The 14540-nt window shown below is 37.9% G+C and overlaps 1 protein-coding gene across 1 annotated transcript; it reads left to right on the forward strand.

Moving 5' to 3' along the window:
- The first annotated feature begins 8270 nt into the window (after nt 1-8270).
- Nucleotides 8271-10266, forward strand: LOC143549173 (pentatricopeptide repeat-containing protein At4g21065-like). The gene has a single exon (XM_077040144.1). It carries the CDS (start codon nt 8376-8378, stop codon nt 9987-9989), a length of 1614 nt encoding a protein of 537 aa, XP_076896259.1. The 5' UTR covers nt 8271-8375; the 3' UTR covers nt 9990-10266.
- Nucleotides 10267-14540: the final 4274 nt, after the last annotated feature.

Genomic DNA, 14540 nt, shown 5'->3' on the forward strand with positions numbered 1-14540 from the left:
TCTTGTTTTATTTATTAACTAGAATCAACGCGGGTAGGTTGGTAAAACCTGGACAATGGTAAAACAAAAGCATTATCGGTTGCAAGGGTTGAGGCGGTAAGTTAACGTAAAATCGGTCAGTTTCAGTCTCGTGTGTTATTGTACCGGAACTAAAGCCAAAATAAAAACAAAAAAATAATAAAACTTGAGGTGGACGAAGTGGCATCAATCGGTAAAACTCGGTCGTTGGTAAAACCCTATTGTTATCAATCTCGGGAGTTGAGACGGTGAGTCTACGCAAATTCGGTTGGTTTTTGTCACGTTCATTACGGTATGAGAACTAAAACAAAAAACAAAATCGGTATTAGCTCGGTTTTAGCTACGTATTTTACAGTACTGAAACTAAAACAAAACAAAATTGACATTTGATTGGTTTTCGTTACGTTTGTTACGGATCGAAACTAAAACAAACCAAAAAGAACCAATAAGTGTTCAACCGTTTTTCGTTACGTTTGTTACGAACTGAAACTAAAACAAACTTGAAAGGACCAATCAGGTGCCGCAAAGTTGCCCAGTTGGGACTTTGCGGCGCCAAACTTTGTAATTATATTATATAATATAATAATAATTGTAGGTATGTATGTAAGTATGCATGCATGCATGTATATATGTAACTTATTTTATTTATAGTTATATTTGTATTTTCTAGTTATATTTAGATACTTTATATATGATAATATTTATTATGTAATAATATATCCTTTATATGTGATAAATTGTATGCTTATATAAACAATTGAATCCTTTTAGCTCTCGAGCCTGATTAATCTTAGTATATGATGCATGCATCTTGAGTTTGTTTATTAAATAAACTTTAATTTAAACTCAAGTTTGTGTAATTCAACTTGTTTTCAAATATTAAGGATATCATCATAATTACTTATCAACCAACATTGTATATGCGTACAATATCAGTCAACCAAACAACTTGAACTCTATGTACACGTGAATATGTCATCTTTATTATTATTTATTAAAGTAATTTGAAACTTTTATTTTTCATTCTACTTCTCTTTAAATTGTAAACATATCTCAAGACCGAAGTTTATCAGTAGTGATGGGTTTTATCAACTCTCGACTAAGGCAACGTTGTTCCTTGTAAAACCAATCTTAGACATTGAAATTAAGGCAGCGGTTTGAGATTGTGGTAGCGATAAAGTCTGGTCCTGATGGTTTCATTGTTAAATTTACCAAAACCTTTTGAACGGTGTTAATTTAAACATGATTTTAAGAAGATTATGGATCATTTCTTATAAGTAGTAGATAGCATAATCAACAAAGGTTGTTCTTCCTTGATTCTTTGTTTGTTTTTCCAAAGAAGAAAGATCTTCAAAACCTATCAGACTACACATCAATACATTGAATTGGACTTCGAAGGTAAAGCGTTTTTTCAAGGTGGACTTCGAAAATCCCTTCGATACATTGAAATTGAATTTTTTGGACTCGATCTTACTACAAATGAGTTTCTATGCTGAAGATGGATAAAATGATGTTTTTCTTCTTTGAAATCATCAGTTTTTGTTTGAGGGGAAGAGGCAATCATGGATATTACCCATGCATTAGTCAATAATGTACCGCCACCTCATATTTTACCCTTAATTACCCACAAACCACAAACTTACAGGCATCATCTACCCCCAAGTACCCTAAAACTTTATTAATTAATTTTAATTCTTCAATGGTCTAACAGTGAATCAGTTTTGTGTGGTAAACCTTTGCCATGGAATGAAGTCATGCACATTACCCACATAGGATGGGGCGGTGTTGCCATGTGGTTTGGAAGTCATAGACCCTACCCATATGAATGCCCCTTCCTATCTTAACGGGGCTCCCACAAGAGAATTCCAAGCTCACCATTGTGATTTGTGTCCGACATTGAGACTCCTTATCGCTTTCTTTTGGCGGAAGGTAAACACTAATAGGATCAGTGTTACCCATTTGCTACTTTTCTCTATTTAAAGCCCCAATCCTTGGTATCGACGCTTTGGAAAGAATTCATAAAAAGCTTACATGTGGCTATAACAACACAAATCCAATGTACATTGAGTTGCTTAGGAGAAAATTATGTTAATCCGTTGGCAGTTGGATGTTGGTTCATTGAGAGCAGCAAATCTTGCATTATTATCCAAATGATGGTTGAAATCTAGCGTGGAGAGATTTAAAGCGGGCAACATGGTAATAGCATCCATTCAGTGTAATACTAGGACATGGCATCTGATCCCATTTAAAGCAAGCCTATCGGATACGTATTTGGAAGAATACTTCTAGTGAGTAGTGACTATAGTTGAATTATGATTTCACAAAGTTTTCCATTGATATTTAAAGCTATTTCCAACCTTATTCGAACTTGAAAGCGACAAATGATTGAGGATCGTCGTATCATTGAGGGGACGACTGAGGCACATCATTTGGCTTTATTCGTTATATTTGAGTCCTTGAGGTAACCTTCAGTTAATCAACTAATCAAGGCCTTTGGCATATTACTCTATTTATTCATGATTTAAAACTTCATTTGCCTCTTTTCAAGGAAGGTTGGAAGATTAGAAGCTAATTGCCTAACAAATCGATCTATGGTACAAACGAGGAAAAAAACTGGAAAGGGGTCGATACATTTGGTCACCCAATGAAGAGGTATGTACCCGCCTCAACACCAAGCAAGGCGGGTCAACCCACAAGATAAAGACATTATGAAGGCACAAAGCCAAAACCCAGGCGCATCGCGCATACAAAACATGCTCAGGCATCATGTGCTCGCGCATCACATATGCGCGCGGCGCATATCGCATGCTCTTGCACATCATATATGCGCGTGGCGCACCAGCGCGCGGCGCATATCACACGCTCGTGCATATCACACCTGCGCATGAAATATCTGCGCGTGAGAATAAAAAGAAGACTTCGCGCATTCTCAGGATGGGCGCATATCACACGTACACATAATCAACCTCGTCCTTATCCAAATCAGGATCAGGGCAACCTTGATTGTGCACGTCAGACACTCTTCTAGAAGGCATCTTTTTAAGGAGTAAGAATATGCTGATGTTGACAGCTGCCAAATGAAAGGTCGACAACTCAGCATGACACATGTGCTACCACATGATTACAACCAACGAGAAAGCGCCAGGTGTCCTAGAGGACACGTGGCGCAGTGCGATTGGAGGAGGCCAACGAGGCTGAGCCCAGCCAGTGGAAACCCTAGCACTATAAATACAGCATCAACTCCACTTTGATGACACATTCATTCACACTCAATCATTGACAGTTACAAGCAGTGATATCACATTCAATCATATTGAATTGTATTCACTCACAGTCAGTTACAGAAAACACACAGTCACATAATCAAGAGTATTCAGTGATTCAGCAATACTCTGGAGATTTCACTGACTCACACTTTATTATCTTCTCCACAAAGATACTGATTCTCACGCCGGAGGGTTACCCCAAAGAGGACCCCTCTGTCCCTTTCTGAGGGGTAAGTAACGGCGCTGTTCATTTTGTAGGTGGAAGAACACGGATTCAAAGGAACCATCGGTGAAACAGTTTAATCATACCCGAGGAAAGTAGATCTGCTACCAGTGAGTAGATCCACGTTTCTTCACCCAACACCCAATAGGGTTATTCGTATTTCGTAGTGGAGGACAAATGGATGGTTTTTTGGCTACCAAGGCGATAACACCGCCGTGAGTGATGTTGCGGCAATTTTAGGGGGTATAGATTTATCGTCGGGGTGTGAGTGATAATTAATAATAATAATAATAATTTATTCAACGGGGGGTGATTTTTGGCTTGAACGGCACTACACCTTAAAATGAAAATAGCATATATACTGACGTGGCGCCACGTGTCGAAATCCCACCATTTTATAGCCCTCTACGACACATAGCCTAATGGCCAGCCATACTTCTCTCTGTCACTCAGTGGCGGAACTTGAACCCCGGGGGGGGGGGGGGTTAATATTTCAATAATTCCGAAAATTAATACACGTTTTTTTAGTAACGAAAGACATGTGATTAGTATAAACTTTTAATCGAGGAGTCGATATACAAATTTCTTTCTCCAATAATAGTTTTTTATTGTGTAAAATAAAATTTAATAAGGTAAATGAATAAACAAAAGTAAGCATCTAAAAATTTTAATACTAGTTTAAATAAACTAGTAAAATATATCTAATATATTAATATTTAGTTAATAAGCAATATGACAACATTGACTTTGGTACACGTTATTAGTTTTATGGTAGACTAAATTATGAAAATGCCCCTATTTTCATATATTCTTCCTCACACAATTCAATTTCTACTTCGTAAATTGCCTACACATATCTAAAAATAAGTTATGGTGAACCATGCATCTAATCCGCCGCTACCTCCTGATCCCTTACCTAATGTATACTTCTAAGCCGGGGGTAGGCCTGTAAACGAACCGAACGTTCGGTGAACTGTTCGTGAACCGTGCGACGGGAAGTTCGTTTATGTTCGTTTATTTAATAAACGAACATGTACACAAAATTTATGTTCGTTTAATTATATGAACGGACATGAACACATGTTCCGTTCGTTCATTTATGTTCATGAACGTTCGTTTATGTATTAATAGAAAATAATTAAATATTATCTGGATATATCATCTACTTAAAGGTTTTATATTTGTTAATTTGTGTTCATTTACGTGTTTTCAGATTTAAGTTTGTTTATATTTGTTTGTGTTCACTCACATTGGTTCATATATGTTTATTAATGTTCGTTTATCTTTGTTTAGTTATGTTTGTTTAGATTTTAAACAAACGAACATAAACGAACACAAATGTCCATTTTTAAATAAACGCACATGAACATATATATATTTGTTCGATTAATTATAAAGTTAAATGAACGAACACGAATATGCCCTTGTTCGTGTTCATTCGATTCATTTACGGGCTTTCAATATTCACATTGATGAATACATCGGTCTTATTCTCTAGCCTCTACCGATTATATTTGTGTTCGTTTGTGTTCGTGAATCGTTCATGAACACGTTAATTTTCTTAATGAACGAACACGAACATAAAATCGTGTTCGGTAAGTGTTCGTGAACCGTTCGTGAACACAATATTTTCTTAACGAACGAATATGAACAAGGTCTTGTTCGTGTTCGATCGGTTCGTTTACAGCCGGGGGGCCCTCCCCCTCCCCACTATATTCCACCTGTGTTGCCACTTCACTTTCTGTATCTCGAAAATAAAGAACACGATATATTCATGCACTTATTATAAGGTTTTCCTTAATACATTGAGCAAAAAATGTGAATAAATAACAAAGACTAGGATAAACAATATGCTCTTGAAAATAAAAAGATCGTTTCATCGTTTCCTTCTATAGGCTATTGAAGTTTCTCTAAACAAGTTTAATAAAAATGCTTAGATAATTAAATTGAAGTACGGACACGTAAAGTGACGTCACCTTATAAACTTCAGAGCGTTCTTAGACCATGTGTAGTCATAAAGCTCCACTACCAGGGGTTTTGCGTCACGTGGCGCCCAGTCAGAGTTATGGTTTTGTACAAAAACAGGCTGTAGTCATAACTCTCCACTACCAGGGATTATGCGCCACGTGGCGCCAGTCACTTTTACACTTTTTGTTTTTTTTTTAGTTTTTAATAAGAATGATCAAATAAGAATAATATTTTATTAAATAAATATTACAAGAAACTAAAAAAAAACTATTCGTCGTTGTCGTCGTCGTCGTCTTCGCCCTCTTCGTCGTCGTCCTCGTCGTACTCATCGTCGTTTTCATCGTCTTCGCCATCGTCTTCATTGTTGCCCTCGTTTTGATCATCGTTTTCACCAGGCAGAGGCCGATACATCCAAAGATGTTGGACCAAATCCTCCTTTAGTGCGTTATGTATCTCTCTTGACCGCACAGAATCCGAGTTTTCGATTCGTTGCTCCATACTTGCCGGAGTCCGTGGTGGATCCGGGTCCGGTATAAAAGTTGGACATATTGCTCTTCCCTCGTCCTCGATGATCATGTTATGCATTATGATACACGCATACATAGCACATCTCATTCTTTCTAAAGACCACAGACGACAAGGATTTTTAACATAATGCCATCATTCTTGAAGAACACCAAAACACCTCTCGATATCCTTTCTCGCAGACTCTTGCACTTTCTTAAAATACTGTCTTTTTTTCATCCATCGGTGATGTCGTACGTGTTTCCGTAGGCGAGCGCGCGTAAGGCTGACGTAACTTTCTGAATAGCCGTGAATCCTAGCGTCCCTCGAGCGTCAGGCTTTTGCTTAAAGTAATCAAACTCACGCTCCAAATCATTGGTGATGCGCATAAATAAATTTTTAGACATCCGAAAACGACGCCTAAAGGTCTTCGGGCCCTTGTATCTCGGCGAGTCGCAGAAGTAATCCGCCATCAACCGGTTGTTGGCTTCGGCACGATCTCGTTCGATATATGCTCTTTTTGAAACGGGGGGTGGAGAGCTAATCGCACCCGTAACGGAACTCATATACTGTGTCGCGAGCATAATCGCACTCGTATCCGCCTGTTCCTCCTCCACGTCCTCGGCTTCTTGGTCGGGCCCGAAAAACTGTTTATATATGGATGGAGGATCCATATATAGTGAATTTTATGTAAGGAATTTTTATAGAGTTGAAGAGAATTTTTATAAATTTGATGAGGTTTGATTGGGGATGAAATGGTTTAATATATAGGAAATAATTTTTTTTTTTTATTCTCTAAAGGTCAAAAAGCAACGGTCCTTTTTTGATTAATGTGTCATTCTTCACGTTTTAGATACAACGCACAAAAAAAAATCAACATAACGCGGGGGTGGGGGGTGCACCCTCGTGTTTTCACCATAACGTTGGCCACAACATGACCACTACACCTGGTCTTATCTTTATCATCTATGGCAAGATTTATGACCTCGGTTACCATTCTATGAAAATGACATCATATACAAATTTTATTTTTATCATATGGTTTTGATAAATATACAAAACCACGGTCGTATGCTAATCATTAAATATTAAAACATCCGTTACTATGATTAACGACGACACGTCATCGCTACTGACAGTAGACGAAGCAGAAGATCTCGAAAACGATTTACCGAACAGCAGACTCTCACAACGACGACGATCAGCATTGCAGTAATTACCTATAGACTCCTCAATGCTAAACACATATCAAACGAATAAACACTCAATTCAGCTTCAAATTGAGGTGAAATTGATGATGATAGATATAATTGAGTTACCTTGGAGAGGAAGAAAGCAGGAGAAGAGCTGAAGCAACTATACGTTCGTCGTAATTTGGAAAGCGTTGTTATGTTACGTCTTAGTTTTTTTAAATCAATAACAATAGGCGGGAGTATGAGTTAATTTGAATTTATTGGGAGAGAGGGAAGATTTGATCTCAAATTATATAAAATAAACTCTATTTTATTATTTAAAAATAATTAAAAATTAATGACCAACCGTTAACTTCTAAAACTAACAAAATTTAAATTTACTGTTGGATAAGCAGGGGCGAACCTATGTATTAAGTTGGGGGACGGGGGGCTGCACATTAAATTTTTTTAGTTTTATTTGTATGTGAAAATCCTGATCGTTTCCCTTAAAATTAGTGTTAAGTCTCGATGTCGCCACTCAAAAAAATAATTTATAGGTCCGCCACTGGTAATAAGTGACATCGCTCAAAGAAACATGTTTATTTAATCAATGTTAAGTATTTTATTATATGGATTTATTATTTAAATTGGATGTTTACTTTGAAAATAAATATTTGTAAATAAGAAAATGACTAAGTGATGATAACGATTAGTTTTTTTTAGAACGACGACTCTCTTATATTTAGGCTTCCGCACTCTCCGTATTTAAAGAGCCCTGATGCTCCACTCTGACCAGACTACGTTATGTTAACCAGGCTTACGCTGTGTTCAGAGTTTAGCTTGACGTTCCCCGAGAAAACCCCTACACTTAATTTAAGAAGAGAGGCTTTAGTGAATTTGTATTTACTTGCCTACATGGCATTTAACTAAAGAATTAGTTAAAACACTACACATAGTCTAATAACGTCACTAACGATAGAAACTTTTATTTTTGTTGCTAATAATAACCCCGCTTTAACTAAGAAATTAACTATGTAAGCCCCTAAGTTTGAGTTTATAACGTTTAAAAGTCAACAAGTTATCGTGAGAAACATTCTGACCCTGATGACATGCACTCTGAAAAAATGCATAGCTCTGTTACACTCATGCGCCACTTCACTCCACAGACTCCACCAAATCCACGCCTTCTCAATCAGACATGGCGTCCCAGTCAGCAATCCCGACATGGGCAAACACCTTCTCTTCACTCTCGTCTCTCTATCCGCCGCACCCATGTCATACGCCCACAAAATCTTTACCCAAATCCACATCCCAAACATCTTTACATGGAACACAATGATCAGAGGCTACGCCGAGACCCAAAACCCAAAACCCGCCATGGATATCCACCGCAAAATGCGGCTGGTTTCGGTTGAACCGGATACACATACATACCCGTTTCTTTTGAAAGCCATTGCTAAATTGATTGATGTTAGGGAGGGTGAATTGGTCCATTCGGTTACTGTTAAAAATGGGTTGGTGTTTGTGCAGAATGGGTTGGTGCATATGTATGCTGCGTGTGGACGGGTCGAGTGTGCGCGTAAGGTGTTCGATGAAATGTCTGAGAGAAATCTTGTTACTTGGAATTCGGTGATTAATGGGTTTGTTTTGAATGGGAGGCCGAATGAGACGTTGACGCTTTATAGGGAGATGGTTGAGACCGGGATGGAGCCGGATGGGTTTACTTTGGTTAGCTTGCTTACGGCGTGTGCTGAGCTTGGTGCGTCGGCTTTAGGGAAACGGATTCATTCGTACATGTTTAAAGTTGGATTGGCGGAGAATTTGCATGCTGCTAACGCCCTTTTGGATCTTTATGCGAAAACTGGAAATATTATTGAAGCGCAAAAGGTTTTTAGGGAGATGAAGGAGAATAGTGTTGTGTCGTGGACTGCGCTCATTGTTGGTTTGGCTATGAATGGATTTGGTGTCGAGGCGATTAATCTGTTTAAAGAACTAGAAAGTAAACAACTAACACCGAGTGAAATCACCTTTGTAGGTGTACTGTATGCTTGTAGTCACTGTGGAATGGTGGATGAAGGGTTTGCTTATTTTAAACGAATGAAAGAAGAATATGGAATTGAGCCGAGAGTAGAACATCATGGATGTATGGTTGATTTGTTGGGGAGATCGGGCCTCGTGCAAAGAGCTTATGAATATATTCTCAACATGCCAATGCGGCCGAATGCAATAATATGGAGAACGTTACTTGGAGCATGCACGATTCATAAGCACTCTGATTTAGCAGAAGTTGCACGAGCTCAACTTATACAATTAGAACCTAAACACAGTGGAGACTATGTATTACTATCAAATCTTTATGCTTCTGAAAGACGGTGGTTGGATGTGTCAAAAGTGAGAAACACAATGCAAGAACAAGGGGTGCAAAAGTCTCCTGGTCATAGTTTAGTTGAGTTAGGAAATCAGGTCTATCAGTTTACAATGGGAGATATGTCGCATCCAGAAAGTGAAGATATTTATGTGAAACTGATGGAGATTACAAGGTTACTGAGGTTAGAAGGGTACGTGCCTCATGTTGCAAATGTGCTTGCGGATATAGAAGAAGAGGAAAAGGAGACTGCTTTATCGTTTCATAGTGAGAAGATCGCGATTGCGTTTATGCTTATTAAAGCGCCTTCTGGAGCGCCTATAACGGTTGTGAAGAATTTGAGGGTTTGTGCGGATTGTCACCTTGCAATAAAGTTGATTTCAAAGGTTTATAAACGGGAAATTGTGGTTAGAGATCGAAGCCGGTTTCATCATTTTAAGGATGGGTTGTGTAGCTGTAAAGATTATTGGTGAGTAGAGTGTATGAAACTTCAAGAAGTTGGTTGAGTTGATTAAGCTTCTGACTTTTGTCACAACTCACAAGTCTCATAGTTTCATGCATTAGTTTGATAACCTTTTGGTAACTAGAACAACGGCTTTAGATCGAGATTCTTTTGTTTGTTCGTAGCAAATTTTGGACTGTGGACTCTAATTGTGAAAGAAGAAAGGTTTTAGACATTTTCAAATTTGTTGCAAGTGTAAAGTCAGTTGCTTGACCATTTAATTATTTTGCAAGTATATGCAAGATATTAGAAGCTGCTATGATATCTAACACATCTGCTGCTGCTGCTGCTGCTGCAAATTGCCATGGTAAATGGTAATTTTTGTCTGTTTTTTTTACATCCAACTGTTATACAAGTGTGTCATGTTTTGCTGCATTTAAATTAGGTAGTTTTGGAAATATGGTAAAGAGTTGTTGATGTTAAAAACTATGGTAGTCTTTATTCAGCTTGTGCATTTGAGGTGTAGGGTTCAAGTGGAACTACCAAGTACCAACTAAGATGTAAAATTGTCATTTCAATCATATGGATTGAATATACTTTAGGGCTTTAAGTCAGATTTAACTATTGCTTTCATTGTTATTAGATAAATGAAACCTAACAACCTATGACACTGGATTTGAACTTTTATTGCAAAAATGAGTTGTTAGCAAGAGAAATATGTAGCTGTAAATATAAAATAACAACGTATCTCATAATTTAAATGTTTAATTTAGATAATTAAATCCAATGAAAATTTTAACTAAGAACACAAACCAATTTTAGAAATATGATGCTAAATTTTTTTAAATAAATGCAATGACATATTTCTTTAATTCATTCTAAAATACCTTTCGTCCATCAGTATTGGGACCATCCTTCGATACTCAAGTTGGTATAATATTTAACGGAAATATGGAATGCCGAGTATGCTAATAAATACATGTTTATGTATATATAGTAGATCAAAATACACAGCATTTTGAGCTTAATGTCACGACCCGCCTAAAAGGTTAACTCCGTGACATTAAGATGTGTTTGAAGCGGTCTAAGTAGTTAATCAAATCAATTAAATGATTTAAATTAACATGATAATAACTTTATGATGTTAACTTTGTAATTAAGTGAAAGTTACTAATGGCTAGAAAGGGTTAAAAGATTTGAGTTTGCATCCTTTTCATTTGAAAGTAGTTTCACTAGGTTTTTTAAACTCAAATAACTATTATATAGTTTATTGGCATTTTAATTATAATATAAAATCAAAAAATCTATAACTTTTAACAGAATCAATATTGTAATGTCTACTTCAAATATGATTTTTTAAAAGATGTAACGCAATACGAAATATAAGTGTGCGGTTATACCATTTACACATTTTGATTAATCTATTTCACATTATGTGTACATCTGTCTAACGAAAGTATATGATCCAGATGTGTGTCTAGACAGAGTGTATTTAGGGCTGTTCAAAAAGCTCGAGCTCGTGGCTCGCTCGATTAAAACTAGCCAAAAAAACTTGATTTGAAACATCCTGAGCTGAGTTGGCTCATTTTTGTAACCGAGCCAAAATCGTCCTAGGCTTGGCTCGATCATGGCTCGGCTCGTTGGCTCTATCTTAATCTCGTTTGTAACATCCTAAATTTTTTATAATGTTAAATAAAAGAAAGTTATGTTTAGTGATTTCACGTTTTAGTTATTTAATGTCGAGTAAGGAACGGGTCATGGGCTTAGATTACGTAAGATGGGTTAAATGAGAATGGGCCTTGGGTCCGTGGGCTTATAAATACCCATCCCAAGCCCAAGATATCATTTTATTTCCATCTTTCTCTTTTACACACTCAAAAGCACACACATAACCGACCGAGATCCGAAGTCGAGACCCGAGATTTTGCTGGTAGATCTGAGTTGGAAAGGTAAGAACTAATCCCGCAAAGCTAATATTACTGAAAATGGTTAGGATTTGACGGGTTAATCGGACCCGAAACACAACTGCCCAAATCGGACCCCTAAAACGTCGATTTTAGGCCGATTTGATGGTTGGGATTTGTAGGCGCCGATCATACGATTCCGTGGGTACCAAAATCGAGTTATTTGGCTAAGAATCGAAGGAGTTATGGGCAAAACAGATCTGCAGCGCGACAACTTCGCCTTCATCTGGGCAACTTCGCCTTCAAGCGATGAACTTCGCCTGCAAGCTAAGTTCGCCTGATGAACTTCGCCTGCAAGCCAAGTTCGCCTGATGATAAGTTCGCCTGAAGCCAAGTTCGCCTGATGGCAACTTCGCTGAAATGGTAACTTCGCCTAAATGGTAACTTCGCCTAAAAGCCAAGTTCGCCTGAGGTTTAACTTCGCCTAAAAGCCAAGTTCGCCTGAGGTTTAACTTCGCCTAAAAGCCAAGTTCGCCTGAGGTTTAACTTCGCCTAAAAGCCAAGTTCGCCTAAGGTTTAACTTCGCCTGAAGCCAAGTTCGCCTAAGGTTTAACTTCGCCTGAAGCCAAGTTCGCCTAAGGTTTAACTTCGCCTAAAGTGAAGTTCGCTTAGAAAATAAATTAAAAACCTAATGGAAAATGTGTTAAGGCAGTTATCGAAAATAAAATTTTTCCAAGCTGACCTGGCAGCTTAACCCCAGCCAGGGGCTATGCCCCTTGGACCCCGCTAGGGGCTGCCGCCCCTAGAACCCCGCTGCCAGGGGCGCTGCCCCCGGACCCCCGTTCGTTGTGGGTCATATATAGATAGAAATACAAAACTAGTAGTAGTAGTTAATTGATATGTGTAAATATTATACAGTTAGCCGAGCCCAGTTAAAGAAAGGAATTACGATCAACGGCGAGCGTAACAGGATCCAGGTGAGTTTCTAGCCCCATTCCTTGTTATGTTTTCGGGGCTGTGTGCATACTTGATGTGTTGTTAATACATTTATCCTAAGTGATAAATGTATGCCATATGTGATATATGTGATATGTATGAATGATTGCCTGATGGTTCGTGAACGATCTTCGGATATTGCACGTACTGTCAGGTTGTAACGTTATAAAGCCATATGTGATATATGTGATATGTATGAATGATTGCTTGATGGTTCGTGAACGATCTTCGGATATTGCACGTACTGTCAGGTTGTAACGTTATAAATATGGCAAGTATGATATGTATGTTTATGTGTATGAACGTAATAAAGTTAATAAAAGAAGGAAATGACGATTGTATGGTTGTATGGTTACGAAAAGGGTACCAAGCCCTAATAATACTCGATGTATGTTGCATGTTGTATGGTAACGAAGAGGGAACTGAACCCTACTAATATTCGAAAGCAAGGGACCAGACCCTTATAATATCTGTGATGTAAGGGACCAGACCCTTAGAATATCTGTGATGTTAGGGACCAGACCCTTATAATATCTGTGATGTTAGGGACCAGACCCTTACAATATCTGTGAGGATAGGGACCAGACCCTTCATAATATCTGTGATGTTAGGGACCAGACCCTTATAATATCTGTGATGTTAGGGACCAGACCCTTATAATATCTGTGAGGTTATAGGGCGAAAGGCTCTTTAAAACGTATGATTATGAATGTAAAGAAAGTATGTAAGTAAGAAAGAAAGTATGTAAGTAAGAATGAAGGTATGAGTACTTATGTGTGTATGAAAGAAAGTTATGAGGTTAAGTACGTATGTATGTAATAAGGTATTGTATGGTATTGTATGATTAACTAGAACTCACTCAGCGTAGCTGACTTTTAGTATGCACGCAGGTGAGTAGGTTGAGACAGCTGGCTTGAGTGGAGGACACATGGCAGAAGACTAAAGCCTGGCATCTGAAGATCTGATATGTTTTATAAGTTATGTTTTGATTTTGAAAGACAAGAGGAATGTTTTAAGACATGATTATGAATTGATATGTAATGTTTTATGAAAGTTTTATATTCCGCGTAAAGTTTTTAATTAACTCTGATATTTAGAACTGTGTTTATGAGTAAATCCAACACGAAAGTAGGGTTACCGGTAACGGGGCCTTACAAGTTGGTATCAGAGCAAAGTTCAAGAGATTTAAGCATCCTACATGCTTAGACTTGAACAGAGAATGGGATTTAAGTAAGAAAAGAAAGAAGATGCCAGTTCAAGAATGCCATGTGTCGCTCAAGCAAGATCAGTAAAGGTGAAAGGTATGATTAAATGATATATGTTAATGAGAAAGAAAAGATATGAGAATGGTACGGATAGGAATAATTGATTGTTTGAATTGACTAACTGCTTAAGTAGAACCAGCACAAATAGACTCATAAAGGGAAGTGTATAGGACACGGAAAGCAACGTGATCAGCTAGTCACAGCTGGCCACTGTTATTACCTGTTAGCCTTGCTATCCTTGTACTAGATAGTTCCTTGAGTGATGATGTTTGTGTTTTTCCCTTTAGAATACTAATGGCTGGAGCTGGAGAATTTGTTGAAACTGGGGGTCGCACTGGACGTCGTGGCAGGCCTCGTCTTGTCCGGCAACCTTCGGTAGAAGAAGCTTCCCACACCGAAGATGAAGGAAGCGCAGCT

The sequence above is a fragment of the Bidens hawaiensis genome, unplaced genomic scaffold, assembly GCF_021521415.1.
Source record: "Bidens hawaiensis isolate Kalapana, Puna unplaced genomic scaffold, B.hawaiensis_p1.1 tig00015447_1, whole genome shotgun sequence".
NCBI classification, from domain to species: domain Eukaryota; kingdom Viridiplantae; phylum Streptophyta; class Magnoliopsida; order Asterales; family Asteraceae; genus Bidens; species Bidens hawaiensis.

Coding starts and splice junctions, on each gene's coding strand:
- LOC143549173 (XM_077040144.1), top strand. CDS start 8,376: ATGGGCAAACACCTTCTCTTCACTCTCGTCTCTCTATCCGCCGCACCC.